Source organism: Macrobrachium rosenbergii, chromosome 4 (genome assembly GCF_040412425.1).
Source record: "Macrobrachium rosenbergii isolate ZJJX-2024 chromosome 4, ASM4041242v1, whole genome shotgun sequence".
NCBI classification, from domain to species: domain Eukaryota; kingdom Metazoa; phylum Arthropoda; class Malacostraca; order Decapoda; family Palaemonidae; genus Macrobrachium; species Macrobrachium rosenbergii.
Window position 1 is genome coordinate 37,727,200 of NC_089744.1, and position 19,925 is coordinate 37,747,124.

At 39.2% G+C, this 19,925-nt stretch overlaps 1 protein-coding gene across 4 annotated transcripts in view; it reads left to right on the forward strand.

The window, feature by feature from the left end:
• LOC136832782 (ubiquitin carboxyl-terminal hydrolase MINDY-1-like) overlaps nucleotides 1–19,925 on the forward strand; it is a 127,975-nt gene that overhangs the window by 18,702 nt on the left and 89,348 nt on the right. For all 4 annotated transcript variants that reach the window (XM_067094339.1, XM_067094332.1, XM_067094356.1 and 1 more), the window contains exons 2-3: nucleotides 808–1,538; nucleotides 18,059–18,258. In XM_067094339.1, the coding sequence (XP_066950440.1) occupies nucleotides 808–1,538; nucleotides 18,059–18,258 (931 nt within the window). The remainder of the gene's footprint in view (nucleotides 1–807; nucleotides 1,539–18,058; nucleotides 18,259–19,925) is intronic.

Sequence of the window (19,925 nt, forward strand, 5' to 3'; positions counted from 1 at the left end):
GTTAATGTCAGGAGAAATGTCATACTTAGCAGATGTCAGTCTCGTCTTGCAGCCCTGGTGGCAATACCTAATACCATGAGCACTTGAGTCTGTCATATCCAGTCACAATTAAGGGAAAAAAGCTGATTAGTGCTACCAAAAACTACAGTGCACTTGACCAAATTCGCCGATGTCTGCAAACAACCGGTGAAAACAATTGAAAACAAAAGCTACTCAGTGACTGATGTTCAGTTGACGGGCGGCAGGAACGAATTGAATACCTGAACCGGATGTACCTATTCTTCCCTGAGAGTGGACGGGGTCTGTTACCTACACCAAAACAATATGAGCGCTACCACGAAATTTTTAAAACTTAAGTTGCCACGAAAAGTAGGAACTAATAGGAGTGTAATTACTTTGGTAAGTTACTTATATAAAACTTTATTTTATTATAAAAATGTCATATTCATTCATTCTTCTGAGTGGGCATCCTTTGTATTTAAACTGATAGGATATGGGTTAAAAAATTGTGATAAAAGAATAATTATTTTTTTTGCAATTCAAACCTGCCATTGGGGTTTGTGGATGGGGGAAAAATTGGTTAGCTTAGTGCACTCAGTGAGGATGGAGTGCCTTATACTGTACAGAAAAAATGAGGGAGGCAGTGTAAAGTCATGTGTGGTTTAATGAATTCAGAAGTAGAAAACATTTCTTTGCGTTAACAGCCTTATTGTTGATGCTAAAAGCTAAATGATGCTGGTATTTTGAGTTGTCTTATTTGTGTTACTGTACTTACTTGGTAGTAATGGAATTTTCTTGATGTTGCAGATAAGCCATTATGCGATGGAAGTGAATCAGGGAAGGAAAATTCAGAACATCTATCAGATGTAAACAGCGCTGTGTCAGCCACAGACACTGATGCATCTGCCAGAAGTGATCAGCCACAGGACTTGTGTAGTAATGTTTCCCAGTCTTCTGTATCAGGCAGTACACTTGATAATGGAAGACAGTGTTCTTCGGTGCCTTTACAAAACCCAAGTGTTTCCTCTCTGTCACAGAAGGATAATAACCATAAAGTGCTTGAAAATCTAACCATAGTTCCTACGGTTAATGACCAATTAAGTCATAGACATGTAGCAGGACTTCCAGACCTTCTCACAGAAAGATCAGATCATCATCAGGACAGTAGTGTGGTAGAGAGATTGTCTGATAGGGTAGGAAAATTAAATGACAAGAAAGAAACTGATCATGAGAAAAGTGAGTGTAGTGGTGCTTTTACTGGCTCTGCCCAAGAAGAGTCAGTTCTTCCATCCATGGGAATTCTCCCAGAGGTAGAAGAAACCCTGAACACTCCAGCTTTACCTTTACAAACTTCCCCATCAGCTCCAGAGGAAGAAAAGCGTGAGAAGTCCAGTCCTGAAATTCAACCAGTTGATCCTTCTAGTGTTGTACACAAAATTAAGAAAATTAAGTGGCAGGATATAGAAGTCCCAATCATTACTCAGAATAACAATGGACCTTGTCCACTACTAGCCATTGTTAATGTTATGTTGTTAAAGGTAAGAACAAGTGGCTTTACATTTTTTAGTTTTCATTACTTAAGACTCACAATGTTAGTAGTTTTTAATTTACATATTTTTAAAGTATACATTGGCACAGCTTCTGTACAGCTAATTATTTTGATTTCATTATTATGATATCTTTAGCCAAGTAGCTTCTAAATAGATTTGCAACTTTATGTAAGTGACTTACCAAGTAATTACATAGCTATTCTACACGGCAGTCTAACAAAATTCAAATTTTCACGGTGGTGCTACCAATGTTTGTGTAGGTGAAAAGGCCCCGCCCACATTCAGGACTGATAGGTACGAGTCAGCAGAGCGCTTCAATTCGTTTTCTGCCGGCTCCCGAATAACATCGGTGGTTTTGTGCAGTCACTGCTTCATCTTTTTGGAATTTTGTCATGGATTTTTGGTAAAGTATTCACTTTTGTGTGGTGGCTTTCAAACTTAGTAATATTGTTAGCTGTAGTTAATTTTGTATCTAAAGATAGTTCAGTATGTTAGACTTCAGATCTTCAAGCATTCGTTATTGGATTGAGGGTTGTAAAACTATACTAATGAAAGTGACTTATGATTCTCACACTAAATGTGTCAAAGGGCAGGATTGTAGTAAAGAACTTACTTGTCCAGAATGTCAGGATTGGGAGGATAATAAATGGGAAGCTTTGAAGTCTCATCTGGACAAACTAGACAGAGATAGGAAAATGAAGGTGGCCCTTAGAGCTGAAAGTACAGCTAGTCTAGAGGCACCTTCTTTACCTAATGTGGTAGATAGCTCTGTTTCTTCTATGATTCGTGTTATGTCTCCCATCCTTAGCCCTCCTACTCCTTTACACCATACTCCTTTGCCAGGTTCCTGTGCTTCCAGTCCCGACACTGGCCAGTTTCGAAGCGAAGTTTGATAAGAAGCTTGAATTTTTGGCTAACACTGTTATGGAGTCAGGCACCTCTGTCAGAGATTTTGTGATGAAAGCACCTTCCAGTGTTCCAAGTGTCAGTGCTATGCAAAGTGACTGTGTTGTGAGTGTTGAGGAGCCTGTTGCGCATTCCCAGGCTTCGACAGAGCACCACTGTAAAGGCGTCTCTTTTGGTGCAAATTGCATTTCGTTGGATTTAGATGGCTCCTCTTCTGACAGAAAGCGTCAGTGGCACCGCCCTGCTACTTCTTGGTCTTTGAAAAGGTACTCCATCAATGCGGACAGCTTCCCCACCTCCTGTCAAGAGGCACAAGGTGGCCAGTGTTAGTCCTCAGCCCACCTGCAGTTTTGCTGTTCCTCCTGCTGCCACTTCTGCTCATTGTCTTCAACCTTCGTGGGATAGTCTGGAGTCTCTCGTGTCATGAGCGTCCTATTTTGGTTTCCAAGCGACAAGATGCTTCGAGTAAGCACATGTTACCCACTGCTAAGCGCACTCTCATCTCTGAGCGCCCCTCTCCTTCCACAGAAGCGCCACCTCGCTGCTTCAGACTTCCGCACCTGACCACTTGGCACCAGCTTCTGGGCGCACGGTGCCAGCTGTGGAGCGTTCGGCGCCAAACTCTGGGCGCTCTGCGCCAGCAGTAGAACACTAAGGATCGCCTTCCTTTTCCTATCTCTGGTTTGTCCAGATGGGACTTAATCGGCTCAGGAAGACTCTTCTTTAGCTCCCGATTAAGCGTCAACTTAAGGAGCTCATAGGCTTTTTGAAGAAGACTCGTTTCCAAGGGTAAGGACGTGTCTTTATCCCGTCTCTTCTGACGAGAAAGAACCTGAATAGGATGCCGCTCCTACTTCAGCTTATTTGTCATTGCTAATGTTTTTTCTGGCTAATTTTCCAGATTTTTTCGAGCCTGCCGCTCCTGATTCCCCAGCCTTGACCTTCCTTATGAGAAAATGGACTACTGATGTGTGCCTTCCTAATTTAGTGCTTTCCTCTTCCTCGGAAAAAGTCCTTCAGGAAGTAGAGGGAGCAAGGTAAAGCTACCTTGCTTTCCCTCCTTCGAAACTTCTCAAGAAGTATTGCTTTTATGCCACCAGAGAAGCTTCCTCTTTGGGAGTTTCTGCCTCCTCCCAGGGGGACTTCTTTGGGTTGGTTGATGCTACATCGTTCAGTGTTCACCGCAGCCAAGGTTTCCTTTTCTTTGCCTGAGCTTGATCATCTTGTCAGGAATCTTTTCAAGGTCTCAAAAATTTTTAGCTTCCTCAGTTGGCCCGATTGAAGCTTGTCCAGTTCTGGCTGAAGATTTCTCTTCTGACTGGTTGAGGGTATTGTCTTGCGCAGACAAGGGAGTCAGAGATCATTCATTCAAGCTTGCTTCCCTGTTTTTGATGGGAATCTTGAAGAAGAGCGAGGTGTGGTGCTCCTTCACCACTAAAGTGTTACCACAACATAGAAAGCTGCCCTCTTGTTCTCTCCACTGGACAGATCCCATATTTCCCCCCAACACACCGTAAATGAAATTTTGTCTGACTTGCAAAAGAAATCCACTACTGATCTTCTGGCGCAGTCTTCTGAGCGACCGAAAGAAGCTCCTTCAGCAGCATCAAAGTCCTTCTCTCCTCTGCAACCTCAGCCCTTTTGAGGAGGAAGGTCTAGACCTCATCCTAGACCTTGGGCCAATCTGCGGCCCCCGTCTAGATCAGTCAAGAATCTTCGTTCAAACCAGCCACCAAAAAATGAGAACATGTTCTTCATGCCCTGGTAGAAGCCAGGCTGCACCTTTTTTGGGAGGAATAGAACCTTGGGTAGTCCAATCGTTGAGGGAAGGATATTCCATCCCTTTCCAAGAGAAGCCTCCCTTATCCAAGTCACCGATCAGCTTGACAGTGTACTCGGCTCACTCTGAGAAGTTTTCTTCCCTTTCTCAGGGAGTTGAGTCCCTTATTCACTTAGGTGCAGTAGAGGGGGTTTTGGATCACGACTCGGAGGGATTATACAACCGTCTCTTCGTGGTCCCCAAGTCATCGGGGGGCTGGAGACCAGTTCTGGATGTTAGCGTCCTGTATCGTTTCATGTTGAAAACTCGTTTCATATGGAGACCAATCACTCAGTCTTCTCTCTATCAGGGCAACTGGATGGTCACTCTGGACATGCAGAATGCCTATTTCCATGTCCCGATACATCCAGATTCCGGAAAGTTCCTGCGGTTTGTCTCTCTGGGCAAAGTTCTCCAGTTTTGAGCCTTGTGCTTCTGCTTGTCCACAGCCCCACAAGTGTTCACTTGGATCCTTGCTCCTCTTGGGAAATGGCTTCATCTCCTTGACATCTGGCTGCTCCGCTCCTCTTTGGAGGAGAAGTGCTCGGAGGACTTAAGCAAGACTTTGCCTGACACAAGAGTTGGGCATGCTAATCAACCTCTGAAAGTCGCAAATAGTTCCGACCCAGAAGGTTCCCTATTTAGGGATGATTCTGGACTCTCTGACTTTTTGGGTTTTTCTCTCTCCCAAAAGATTGACTCCTGTCTCCAGACTGTCTGGGAGCTCCTATCCTTCAGGACTTGCTCAACAGTTAAGTGGATGAGTCTGCTTGGAACCTTGGCCTCAGTAGAACCATTTGTGAAGTTGGACAGACTTCACATGAGGCCTCTTCAGTTTTATCTGAAAGCGTGCTGGAGCGGGAAACCCCAGCCGGACTCCTTCGTATTCCCCATCTCTTCAGAGATCAAAGTGAACCTTCAATGGTAGTTGTCTGTAGAAAGGCTTCGAGAAGAGAAGTCTCTTCTACCCCTGCACCCCGACCTAGAATTCTACTCCGATGCCTCAGATCTAGGTTGGGGATCCCTTTTAGGGAAGCAGAAGATCTCAGGGATGTTATCAGTAGATCAGGGAGCTTTCCACTTTAGTGTAAAGAAATTGAAGGCCATTCACCTGGGTCTCCAGGCCTTCTCTCCACTCGTTCCGGTAAAGTAGCAGCAGTTTACACGGACAACACCACAGCTCTGCCATATGTCTGCAGACAAGGGGGCACCCACCCCTTCACTCTCTACAAGACGGCAAAAAACCTCCTTCTCTGGGCAGAGCAGAACCAGGTGAAGATTATCACTCACTTCGTTCAGGGGAAAATGAACGTCCTTGCAGACTAATTGAGCCGTTGCAATCAAGTCCTGCTGACGAAGTGGACCCAGGACTCCCTCTTATGGGACGATCTCTGGAAGCTTTGGGGCAAACCAGCTGTGGACCTCTTCGCGAAGTCAAGAAATCATTGTCTGCCTCTCTGTTGCTCCCCAGTCCCAGACCTTGCATGGGCGATGGATGCCATGCTATTGGACTGGACGGGCTTGGACATCTATGCATTTCTACCTTTTGAGTTGATCAGGGAGGTGATCAACAAGTTCTTCTCTTGCCAGAAAGTCTTAATGACCCTGATCGTTCCATTCTGGCCCAGGAAGGAATGGTTTCTGGATCACCTGTGACAGTTAGTGGACTTCCCATGACTCTTTCTACAAAATAGTTGCTGCTCAGACAGCCCCACTTCTTCAGGTTCCATCAAGGATTGTTCGTCAGAGCGAAAGGATTTTCGAGGCAGCTGCAGAAGCTATTGCTAGGTACAGACAGTCTTCTTCAAGCAAGCTTAACCAATCCAAGTGGGCAGTTTTCAGAAGATGGTGCAGCTGACATTTTTCTTTTCCTGAGGACTGACAAGAAGTTGTCTCCTTCCACTATCAGGAGGTATAGGTCAGTGCTTTCTTCAGTTTTTAAGCATAGAGGCCTGGATCTGTCCTCTAACCAAGATCTGAGTGACCTCATTAGATCCTTTGAAACTTCCAAATTAGAAAAGCCTGGATTTGTCTCCTGGAATTTAGATGTTCTGAAGTGACACTCTGACCCAACTTTTGAACCTCTCCACTCAACCTCTTTTAAGAACCTCACAAAGAAGACTCTCTTTCTTGTGGTGTTGGCTACCCCCAAATGTGTTAGCAAGCTGCAAGCCTTCAACAAGAGAGTAGGTTTTTTGCAGGGGAATGCAATATCCTTTCTCTCTCTTGGTTTCCTTGCCAAGAATGAGGACGTTTCCAAGTCATGGCCTCGCTTGTTTGTTATCCCTTTAATGCCGACTGGACATATTTTACGTCGACAAAAGTTGCCTGTCGGGTGCCAAGTGGACGTAAAATACGTCGACTACAAAAAGTTGTTTTAAATATTCGCGGAAAAATACTTATAGGCCTGATTTGCGAAAAATTTTAAATCGCGCACCTTGAGGGATGCTGGGAGTTCACAGATCATGCTGTTGTTTTGTTTACAAGCGTGACCCAGCTGCGCATGCACGAATTTCTTTCTTATCCCAAAAGAAAGCATCAGCTAACTCTGCTGAAAATTTTTGCACCGTTTTATATTAGCCTTTACATAAAGTTTTATATATGAAAATGTGCACAATTTCATGTTGAATACAACAAAAAATAACTCATGGTTGTAGTTTTTATCAATTTTGACATATTTTCATATAAATCACAGTAAGTGCCAAAATTTCAACCTTCGGTCAACTTTGACTCGACCTAAATGGTCGAAAAATGCAATTGTAAGCTAAAACTCTTACATTCTAGTAATATTAAATCATTTACCTTCATTTTTCAACAAACGAGAAGTCTCTAGCACAATATTTCGATTTATGGTGAATTTTTGAAAAAAACTTTTTCCTTATGTCCGCCCTAACTCTGCTGAAAATCTAAGAAATTCTTTAGTCACTTTGTCGTAATTTTTGCACTGTTTTGTATTAGCTGTTACATAAAGTTTTATGTAAGAAAATGTGTACAATTTCATGTAGAATACAACAAAAAATAACTCATAGTTGTAGCTTTTATCAATTTTGACATATTTTCATATAAATCACAATAAGTGCCAAAATTTCAACCTTCGGTCAACTTTGACTCAACCGAAATGGTCGAAAAATGCAATTGTAAGCTAAAACTCTTACATTCTAGTAATATTCAATCATTTACCTTCATTTTGCAACAAACGAGAAGTCTCTAGCACAGTATTTCGATTTATGGAGAATTTTTGAAAAACTTTTTCCTTAAGTCCACGCTAACTCTGCTGAAAATCTTGTAAGAGCCTGATGCCGTCTCTTCCAAACACGTGTTTGTTTGTGTATTCGTCGTCCATCGGAGTGGACAAGACAACAAGAGCATCTCGTTTTCTTTCTCTAAAGGAATGTAATTTCAACCATACAATATTTCCGTCTGTTTCTCCCTAACCATTGTTGTCTTGATGTATGTACAATCACCACTACTTGCATTGCCATGCAAGCATTCTAATCACGTACTCATAATGTTCCAACGAATCTTCTGTATCAAACTGTGTGTATGTTTTTGTTTGTGAAGACACCAAACATCTCGCCACTCCTATGGACGACGAACACACGAACACACACGTGTTTGGAAGAGACGGCGTCAGGCTCTTACAATCTCAGAAATTCTTTAGTCACTTTGTCGTAATTTTTGCACAGTTTTATAGTAGCTGTTACATAAAGTTTTATATATAAAAATGTGTGCAATTTCATGTAGAATACAACAAAAAATAACTCATGGTTGTAGCTTTTATCAATTTTGACATATTTTCATATAAATCACGATAAGTGCCAAAATTTCAACCTTTGGTCAACTTTGACTCGACCGAAATGGTCGAAAAATGCAATTGTAAGCTAAAACTCTTACATTCTAGTAATACTCAATCATTTACCTTCATTTTGCAACAAATGAGAAGTCTCGAGCACAATATTTCGATTTATGGTCAATTTTTGAAAAAACTTTTTCCTTACGTCCGCTCACGCTAACTCTGCTGAAAATCTCAGAAATTCTTTAGTCACTTTGTCGTAATTTTTGCGCCGTTTTATATTAGCCGTTACATAACATTTTATATGAGAAAATGTGTGCAATTTCATGTAGAATACAACAAAAATAATTCATGGTTGTAGCTTTTATCAGTTTTGAAATATTTTCATATAAATCACGGTAAGTGCCAAAATTTCAACCTTCGTGAAGGTCAACTTTGACTTGACCAAAATGGTCGAAAAATGCAGTTGTAAGCTAAAACTCTTACATTTTAGTAATATTCAATCATTTACCTTCATTTTGCAACAAACGAGAAGTCTCTAGCACAATATTTTGATTTATGGTGAATTTTTGAAAAAACTTTTTCCGTACCTCTGTGCGCACTAACTCTGCTGAAAATCTCAGAATTTCTGTAGTCACTTTGTCGTAATTTTTGCACTGTTTTATATTAGCCATTACATAAAGTTTTATATAAGAAAATGTGCGCAATTTCATGTATAATACAACAAAAAATAACTCATGGTTGTAGCTTTTATCAGTTTTGAAATATTTTCATATAGATCACGATAAGTGCCGAAATTTCAACCTTCGGTCAACTTTGACTCGACCGAAATGGTCGAAAAATGCAATTGTAAGCTAGAACTCTTACATTTTAGTAATATTCAATCATTTACCTTCATTTTGCAACAAATGGAAAGTCTCTAGCACAATATTTCGATTTATGGTGAATTTTTGAAAAACCTTTTTACGTCCATGATGTTACTTAATTCATGCATCATTTTGTGATAATATTTTCTCTGTGTTGCTTTGATCGTTTTACAAAAATTTGTTATATACCAAAATCATCGCAATTTAGTGTACAATACAACGAAAAAAAAAATAGCTCATTAGTTTTAACCATTTTGCTCAGCGGGATTTGTATACAATTATATATGAAATTTTTTTTCGTGCTGTCATATATTCCATTATTTTTTATGGTAATGATATTTTTTTTCATTTCTGATGGTTGCATACTAAACTTCAGGCAATGAGAAAAAAATAGCCAAAAATGAACTTTTAATCTTCAAAACTAAGTGTGCTGTGATTTTTTGAAAAAACTTTCTTTCCGCTTCGGCGCTAACTCCCAAACCCCGCCGGCATACGACAGACACTTTCGTAAATAGAGGCTCGGCGTTTAAGGTTTATTAAGAACTTGACAGACATCTTCGGTCCAGAGGAAGAAGAAAGACTTCTTTGTCCTGTGAAAGCCTTGGAGTACTACCTTCAAAGGACAGAAAAGATCATAGGACCTTCAGACAATCTTTAGTGCTCTGTGAGGAACCCTTCACGTCCTCTGTCAAAGAATGCTCTTTCCTATTTCTTGAGAAACTTGATTACAGAAGCTCATTCTCAAGTTCAATAAGACACCTGACCTACCCTTAAGGTCAAAGCTCATGATGTTTGGGCCATTGTGACTTTTGGCTTTTCAAGTAACATGTCTGTCGAGAACATTCTGCAATCAACATTTTGGAAGTGTAGGTCAGTTTTTGTTTTGCATTATCTTAAAGATGTAGAAATTGTGTTTGAAAATTGTTGTACTTGGGGTCCTTTATCAGTGGCTGGCCTGGTGTTGGGAAAGGAAGCATCGGGGGCCTTCTGCCCCTCTGCTTTCCTCTCACCTTGATGTAAGGTGTTGAGTTATGGGACACCCTGGGGGTACATTGTACCTGGAGTACCCTCCAGTTTTTAGTGGTTGCAGTGGTGGTTTTTATTCTAGTTTTGCCTAGGGCAAGGACATCCTCTTTATCTTTGTCAATCATCGGTGAACCTCCATGGCTGCAAAGTACCCACTGAAGTAGGGGCGATTCTTGGCCATTCTGCCATGCCCTCTACAGGTTAAGATGAGCACTGACTAGAGTCAGCATCCACCTGCAGTAGCTCCCTTACCAGGTAAGGAACAACAAGCGTTGTACCAATGCAAGCAACCTTTCTATTTCAGTCATTACTTTTATTAATGTTTGGAGTAGAATATGTCCATGTATCCCACCTCCTTTCAATGTGGAATCAGCTATGTAATTACTTGGTAAGTCACTTATATAAAAATATTTTTATGATAAAATAAGGTTTTATATATACTTACCAAGTAATTACATAATTGGAGCCCGCCCTCCTCCCCTCAAATGGACATGGGCATCAAATGAATTGAAACTCTGCTGAGTTGTACCTGTCAGTCTTGAATGTGGACGGGGCCTTGTCACCTACACAAATGATGGTAGTGCCACTGCAAAAATTTGAAATTTGTTAGACTGTCATGTAAAATAACTATGTAATTACTTGGTAAATATGTATAAAACCTTATTTCATCATAAAAATATAATTTTTGCATGACTGTAGGTTGACTGTTATGTGCCATGCAATTTTTGTTTACTCTTGGCTTGAATATTATAATTAAATTGCTATTTAGTTAGAAGGAACTGGAGCATATTGTTGTTTATAATTATTAAGTGGTTTAATCAGATCACAGAGTTGAAATACTTGACTCCAACGGGGTTGGCTACTGGTATGTTTAATAAGAAAATTACATTTCTAGCTTTCCTCTTAAAAACCTTGGTATATTTCCACTGACATTACTGTCCCTATTGGCTAGGGATGGGAGGTTTGTGATTGCTGCTTAAGTCTATCTGCTAAATATTCAGTAGACATTGCCATGCTCTTTCAGGGCTTACGAAGATGGAAAGTTGGCATGGGCACTGTTCATAGGACTATATGTTTGGCCTTAAGGACATTGTGCGCAAGTGCAGTGACTTTTTCCATATCCCTGTTACACATTAATGACCTTTAGGTCTTTTACAATATATTTTTGAAATGAATCTTACCTCTCTATTATGATAGCTGTATTTCCTGCATCAGGTGGGCGTATGATAGGGTGTGAAAAATAAAAAGTTAATATGATAGTCTAGTTTGGACCAAGCATTGTCCCATCCCTTACGGGTGGTTTGAGTGTCTTATAGTTTTCCACTCAGTTTTTTCTCTGTGGTTGACCTGCAAGGATGCATTTGAGAGTGTTTATGTAATTTCATTGATGATTAGATCGTTATCTGGATTTGATATGGTTTTTCTTGTTTTATTTTTTGTCATTATGCTGTATAGAATGTCATCCAAAGAGGGGGAAAGACAATTCATAAGGGTATGAAAGGTAAGAGGGTGCAGTACCTGGCTTCTGTTCAGTTTATGATGGTCACAACCAACGTGTTAACGATCGCTCTGATCAGTGTATTGATTGGTCAGATGAAATAATGAACATTTATGTAAAGTATAATCGTATTTGAGAAGCAGGTAAGAATAGGAAACTACAAAAGAAAGGTTCTTCTAACTCTAGGACAGGAAGTAAGGTTAGGAGTAAGAGTTACTCATCTTTTCAGAGCCTTTCAAATAGCAGCTCTTCCTGCTCTCCCTGTTTTCATAGTAATGCTTCTCCTTCAAAATTTTCTTGTTCTCTCAAAGCTCCCCGATGTAGCTAGTCTTAGGGCTACGTTTGAGAAGTTTATGGAGGTAACCTCCTCGACACATGCTGGTTTACCGGCCCAATTGAGTTGCCCTTTTTTTGAGGGGGAGGGTTCCCACTTGTGACAGAGGAAGTGCTAAAGCCCTCCCTCCCTGTCAGCCATGCCTTAGCCACGCCATGTGATGCCCCTACTATTGTTGGAGGTAAAGGGAAGCGGGGTATGGCCGGGAGTGGAATGGGTTTGTGCCCGTTGTCTTCTTCCCATGGCCAACCTGGTGCGTCACTTACAAGTTGGTACTCGGTCACCGAAAGATAAGCATGGCAAAATCAAGCGAAGTTTGGTAAAAATTAGTAACATCTCTAACTTGGGGTTCTTGCTGTAGAAAAGGGTGATGTTCAAGGATTAAAATAAAAGACTAATGAAATATTAAATAAAGTAAAGCTAAAGACAATTAAAATTGTAAATAACAAGGGAAGTCAGTGTCAGTTTAAATAATGTAATAACAATATGAAAGAGAATAGCTATAAAGTGAAACTGTTTCAAGTTAAATAGCTCTGCACTTAACATGAACAGAGTAGTGTGCCTGCAACAGTGTTTATGGAGTGAGCACTTGGGAACCAGGAACCAAGCAGGAGGTAAATGTGCTAGGTAAGGATCAGCACACTTACTCAGTATATGATTCTGTATCCCTTAGGCCTTGCTGGAGGATGCGTACTCCTATTGATCCCTATCTGGGATCTTCCTGTAGTCTTTCCCTGCAAGAGGATTCGGTATTCTCTGGGAGGTGTTCTGCTGACATTGAATGCTCGCTGGACAGCAGGCACTTGCCTGCCAGTAGGCACCCGCCTGCCATCGGACACATGCTTGACAGCAGGTGCTTGCCTGATGCCAAACTCTTCCTTAGTGCTAGGCTTTCGCCTGGCGCCAGACGCTCACATTCTTCTTCTTGGTCTCCCAGGCAATCTGACTATGCTGTTTCATCTTCATGTTTTTTGTCTGACATGAGGGAGTTTCATTCGAGTAGTCGCAATCAGGTGTGTGAACGCATTTTTTCTCCACATTATCTTCCTTTCTCAGACGTTCTCATCAGCTTTTGATGCTTTGTAAGACGGTGCTAGTTTCTCGCCCAGATCGGGGAAGTAGGAGCTTCTATAGGCGATGTGTAAGGCGCAGATGCCTCATAGTTCCTGCTCTCCTCAGATGTTTTGCTTCCAGTCTTGGTCCCCTTCTTTGTCGACTTGGGCTACTCTTGAGCATTCTAGGCATTTTCTTCAAATGAGTTCGACATCACGGACACCTTGGGCTGGTTTCCAGTCTCTGAGGCAGGATTTGAAGTATTGTCGAGCATCTTATAGGTGTTCTTGGCTGCCTTTTCACCACCGAGGTCTGGCACAGCATCTTATTCTTGGTGGAATTTTATAGTTTTCTTTGGGGTTATTAAGTTTCTCCTCGCATCTTTCCCACCACCTTTGCTCAATATGGGAATAACCTATCGTAATTTATTTTAAAAATAAGAATTTTTATAATAAAATTTATTTTTTAAATACTTACCTCTCCATTATGCATCACCAAGACTATAGACACTCAACCCACCTACTGAAAGGGGTGGGTCAGTAGACAGTTCAAACTAAGCTATCCTATTAATTTTTTACTTTGCACACTCCATCGTCCTCCCCCCTGATGCGGGAGATACAGCTGTCATAACATAGAGATAAGTATTTAAAAAATAAACTATGATGAACATTTCTATAATATAGTAACAGTGCATCAAAGTAGACAGAATGTGGGTACTACTGTACAGTAACACCATATGGAATTGGCTGTTGTTCTGGAGCTTTTCAAGTTCCTCGTTGGGTGAGTCGGTAGAGTTGTGGGCTAGCACTTGCTAGGCCCAAGTTCGAAGTCTCCGGCCGGCTGATGAAGAATTATAGGAATTTATTTCTGGTTATAGAAATTCATTTCACGCTATAATGTGGTTCGGATTCCACAATAAGCTGTAGGCCCCGTTGCTAAGTAACCAGTTGGTTCTTAGCCACGTAAAATAAGTCTAATCCTTCGGGCCAGCCCTAGGAAAGCTGTTAATCAGCTCAGTGGTCTGGTAAAACTAAGGTATACTTAACTTTTTCTGGAGTTTTTCACAGCTATAAGTTTTTGACCCTCTTATATTATCCAAATGTTATCCAAATGAATGGAAATGATGCAGTACTTTTCTGCCCCAGAGAGTGTTCAAGGTGTTAAGTTTGATACCTGCAGGCCAGTCTCCAGCCTTCCATTGCTCTCTGAGGTTGCTGAATAGCTGATTTTAATATCTTTGTTTTAGTATTGTAAATGTAGATGCTTCTAGTCAGTTTTCAGTTAGGTACCATGCCCTTTTAAATCATGTTAACTAGGTCCAAGAAAATTCTGGCAGTGAATAAGTCCAGACTTTTACAGAATGCTCACATGTCATGCAACATGATTCTTTTTATATTGTCGAAAACCTCATATGCAACAGAAAATGTTGTGTGATTGCCAAGAAGTATTAAATTTTTCTTTTCACAACGACATGTATGTTAAGTATAGGAATTCATAGCTAACATTATTTTACCTATGGATTAATAAGTATATCTTTTATTCCCTGGTATCATTTGTAATTAATGTGAAATGAATTGAATATACAGTAAACCCCCCGTATTCGCGTTCTCATGATTCGCGGACTCACGCATTCGCGGGTTTCTCTGGAACATATCTAGCCATTATTCGTGGAAAATTCACCCATTCGCGGTATTTTTCACTGAGAAATATTCACTAGTTACTGTATTTTCATATAATTTTCATGAATAAATGTACAGTACTTTTTGTGATAAAACTATTAAAATACTCGGGTACATGCATTTTTACAGGGTTTTTCTGTGTTTAAACTATCAAAATGGGCAGTTCTAAGTGTTTTTAGAGGGGTTTTAAGTATTCGCGGACTTTAGCTATTTGCGGGGGGATGTGGGACGCATCCCCCGCGAATATGGGGGGTTCACTGTACTCGTACGTACTGTTTTTGTGCTGCTTAGCTCAAAGCATAGTGTGGCAAGGTTGGTAGTGCTGCCAAAACCAACTCGTGGAACTTGCTACAGGAAGTGGTCATTGTAACTACCTCTACAGCATATATAACAATAGACCTAATAGGCTCAACAGTCATAACAAAATTTATGATATAGAAAAATGAATTACAAATAACTTTCTTAGAAACTTAGAGTTGCAGCCTGTGTTCAAACTGCCCATATGTTGCAGTAATGACTATTGGCCTCATAAAAAAATCTAAGGCTTCCAGGATGCATTCTAGTTTACTAAAGGATTTATTTTTAGAGACTATCTGTTCTTTGAATAATAAAAGATGATGATATTTGAAATAATATCCAAAAGACAGTTATTGGTTTAAAGTCATTAGTAATAATGTCAAGGCGTATGCAACAGGTTTTTAAATTATTGAAGAATATTATTTTATCAAAATCCCTGCTTAATTTTGGTTTATAACTGATTCAGGTAAACCTGAAGTGCGAGAATATGTAGATAACTTCATGTGCTTTCCTGCCACAAATTGTTAGTATATAGAGGTGTGAATGTTCAGAGTAATGTGTTTTTTGGCAAGTAAAGAAAACTAAAACACCTAGACCCAGGAACAAAACCTTGGTGTTAAAAAAAAAAGTGTAATTGCAAAGGCAAATATTTGCTAGTAAACCATTGTTTTTTTAAGTGTTAAGAAATATAACAGATAAATTTATCTTTTATGAAAATACAAATATATTTCTATAACAAATTAAGAATAATAATATTGGGGGATGCGTTTTAACTACGGCAATAATTTCGTATTTATTTCTGTATCTTTTTTTCAGCCTTGAGGCATAAAAATCATCAGAGTGGACTGTTTAAAATTGTATGGTTGCAGTTATTGCCAGTATTATGAATTAACATTGGAACCTAGGCTTGATGAAGGCATTTTTAGTTGAACGCATCGGGGCTGAGTGAACGAATGTTTTGGAAATGTTTTGTCCCTGTATTTCTGAAATTTGGCTACACATATTTTTCTAGTGTTGATATAGGCTATATGATAGATTTTACTCTCATGAAACATATTATGGCGTTTTGTAAAACAGTACTGTTTTCGCATTGAAATAAAGGATAAAAATGCAAAATGTTAGTTGCCAGTTAGTGAAATTTGAAAAAAATCCTATGCAGTCATGTATCATCGCTTCTAAGCATGACTGTACAAGTTGATTTAGCGTTACCTCTTGATCTAGTAAACAATAAGACTCCCATGTAAAATGGAAATGTAAAGACTCAGAATGGGAGGCTATATTCTTGATCTCTTTCATAGTTTATTTTAAGTACATGACCACAGAATATTCTTGATTTTTTTAAGTGATTCTAGACCTATCTTGTTTTGCATTCCACATGGTAGAATTCGGGGGATTTTGTTGTAATATTCTTTGCTTGTGATATGACTGGTGGTTTAGAACATTGATAGTGATAGTTTAGAATTGATGCAATATTTGTTTTTCTGTAATAACAAGTCAAGATACAAACAGCCTTAGTAGTTCTTTTTTATGTTTTTGCTGTTTTAAAAAGTTCAGAAAATTTGGTTTGTGAGGCCATCACTTTTATTCATGATTTTTGCTTTTGAGTGGGAGGCCTGTACAACCATTTCTCTTAAAATGGTTAGGTGAGGATAGATAATACCAAAAGTTTGTGGGCTTCCCCTTCCTCTCCAAAAAAGTGAACGGGCTGCCCACTAGCTAAAAGACTAAAAACTTACAGATTGTGTTAGAAAATTATTAATGCTGAATTCCATAGTAAATGACTCCCCTTTGAGCAGGAAATTTAGTTGGTTATAATGCACAAAATACAGTGAATTAGGCCTCCCCTTGTAATACATGGCAAATGAAAAATCTTGTTTGCTTTGCATCATAAGATGTATGTTCTTTATATTTACGGTCCATTGTTTTTAAAGCGTGACATATGCAGTACAGCAGTGAAGCCTGTCTGCCTTCTGAAATCATTACTAGAATTTCTCACTAATTATTTAACTGGTAAACATTATCCTCCCCTTTTTTCATATAGTTAACTATATTCAACTTTATGTAGAATGTTGAATATGTGGTTTTGGATATCCTTTATACCCCAGTTGAGCTTTTCTGTTCTAGATTTGTATGTTGTCTGTCTGTTTGTGTGTATGTGACTGGGTTAAACTTTACACAATTTGGATTTCTTCTCCAGAACCACCTGTTCAGTTTCAACCAAACTTTGCACAAAGCTTCCTTTCGTCAAGGGGATTTAAGTTTGTTGGGAGGCCATGCTCACTTTCAGTGAGAGTGAATTTAGAAAATGAAAATGGGTTGGAGTAATTTAAAATCTTTGGAATAACATGGCCAGAACTGTTAAAACTTGAGAGAAAGCTTCCTTGTAGTGTAAAATCAAGTTTGTTTAATCCATTGCCCATCTACCAGTATGGTTCCATGATAGGGGTCCAAAGTTCTATGAGGGAAAATGTAGGAGAGACCTGAAAATTTCTTCTTAAGAGTGTCATAACTTCATGACTTCTGCTTGTGTAATTAATATGCAATCATTCTCATGTAATGTACCTAGATTCAAGTTTGTTCAGAACATGGCATCATTGTTCGTGGGGGTTGCCTGGGCATACAATAGGGGTCCAAAGTTTTACATAAGCGCATGCAGTACAAAATCTTCATCAGATACTTGCAAGTTCAGCAAGGTGGTTCAGGTGAGCATTGTGGCCATGAGCCTTTTTATATGGAAATTAATTTGAGTGTATCTTATACTGTATATCGAAAAGAAAATCCATCTTGGACAAATAGTAGTTGTGAAGCAGTGAAACCATTCAATGTCAGTTGTATTGTGTAAATTTTATTAGGAATATGTATTTTAATTTTTCTAACATAAAATCTTATATGAACTACATACAAGATTTAAGAAGTTTTGCTATGAATGTGTTGTGCCAAGTCTTGTGTAAGAGAAAAAAGTGTCATTATGGTGGTGCAGTTGGGGCGTGAAAAGAATCTTTTCTGAAAAAAGAAATAAGGACTAGTGAGTGTTGTATATAGGCTGCTGTAGATAGTTTAAAAACTTGAATATGTTATATTGTACATGAGAATTTTGATGTAGGGGTAAATTTAGGTGTTTGTCTGCAGTTGGAAGAATGTGGCACCCAACTAGAAATTAATCAGTTGTGTTAGACTTAATGTAATTATGTTTTTTTGTCTTTTCCAAAGGAAATATTTTTTCTCGTTGTAAAACAGGGCCAGATCACCCTACCTTCTGATCGGTCTGAAATTACTGGTGGTGAGTTGGTGCTTGTTGTTGGGAATGCATTGTTCGATCAGCCACGAAATGCTCTTCCTTCTGATATGAGACGTCATCTGGAGCAGAACACTGAGGATGCTATTAGTATTTTGCATAAACTCTTAACTGGCCTTGATGTTAATATAAAGTTTTCTGGGTAAGTATAGAATTTAATTTGTAAAATTTTATGAAATATTTACCTATGTTCTTTTCGTTCGTTCTCTTTATCATGAAACAGGACCTGAAAGTTTCAAAATTGTTTTCCAAATATTTACAAATTACTGCACAGTACAGCTTATATGTTATGACAGAATTAAAAGTATCCATAACTTTTCCAAGAAAATTGATGACAAAATTTCATGATGAGTCAAAGGGATTCCAAGTTATATTCAGTATATATTTTTAGTTGTTGCACCTTTGGTAGACTAGTAATTAAAGTTAAGGTATTGAATTTTATTATTTTTTAGACACTTGTTTATAAATAGGCTGTGCAACAAATGAACCTCTTATTTCACATATCCCATAATGCCTGATTGGCTTGGTTAACCAAGTGCTGATTACCCAGACTTCAGACCTATTCAGTTTGCTTCCATATGTGCTTAGTCAAAATTTTCGAGAAATATATGAAAGAAAATATGAAAATAATGCAGTATAACTTTTAGTGTTTAGGTGTATTGTATTTAGAAAAGGGAAAATTGTTAAAAGATAAATTTTATATAAGTAACTTAGCAAGTAATCACGTAGCTAAAGTTTCTAATTATTGCAGCAGCTTAAATTTTGAAATTCGCACTAGCACTTCCATTGGCTTCCATTGTTTTAGTGTAGGTGACTAAGCCTTCCCATTTTTGGGGAAGAATAGGTACAACAAAGCTGAAGACCTTAATTCGTTTCTGCCAGTTAACTACTGAACTTCAGTTGTCTTGAGCAGCTTTGTTTTGAATTTTGGTCGCCGGATGGTTGTACTTTCTCCATTTGGTGAAGTATTCATTATTTTGGTAGCCTTCACATTATTTCTAGAAAGCTTAGGTTTATTTAGACCTGTTTTCCACGGATTATGACTTTTTTCCCGATGACGTATGACACTAGTACTTCTAGTATTTGTAGGTACATGAAAGACATACTCAGTTAGATATATGAACCTTCATATACAGTCTCGGCAGGTTGGGTGGGCGGCGCCTAGGTATTTTTCTGAATATGTGAACCTCCCTCTGAAGATGATATTATTACTGGAAGAATGAATGGGCACTGTCAGGCGACATCTGGCAACCCACTCCTCTCTCCCTGAGAGGGTTAGAAGTTCCCAGTAGCTGCCGGTTAATTACTGTATAGTGGATTATTTACCAAATTTTTTCATCCACATGGACTCGTGAGTTTGCTGTTATTTAGCCCTATTTAGTGTTTTTTTTCTTATAATGAGCCGCAATAAGCTCTTGTCAAGTGAGAAAATAAGTCATATAATTGTTGTGCATAAGGTGGAAACTGCAACTAAGGCTATTGCCGATGTTGTGAGTGTTAGTGAGCCACCTTTGAACTTTTTTACCCACCGCTGCACAGTTCGCCCACTAAACGCCCACAACATCAGCAATATCCTTAGTTGCAGTTTCCACCTTATGCAGAGCCATTATCCGACTTATTTTCTCACTTGACAAGAGCTTATTGAGGCTCATTATAAAAAAAAATCACTAAATAGGGGCTAAATAACAGCAATCATGAGTCATATGGACCAAAAAATTTGGTAAATAATCCACTATAATTGACCGGCAGCTACTGGGAACTTCTACTCCTCTCAGGGAGGGAGGAGTGGGTCGCCAGATGTCGCCTGAC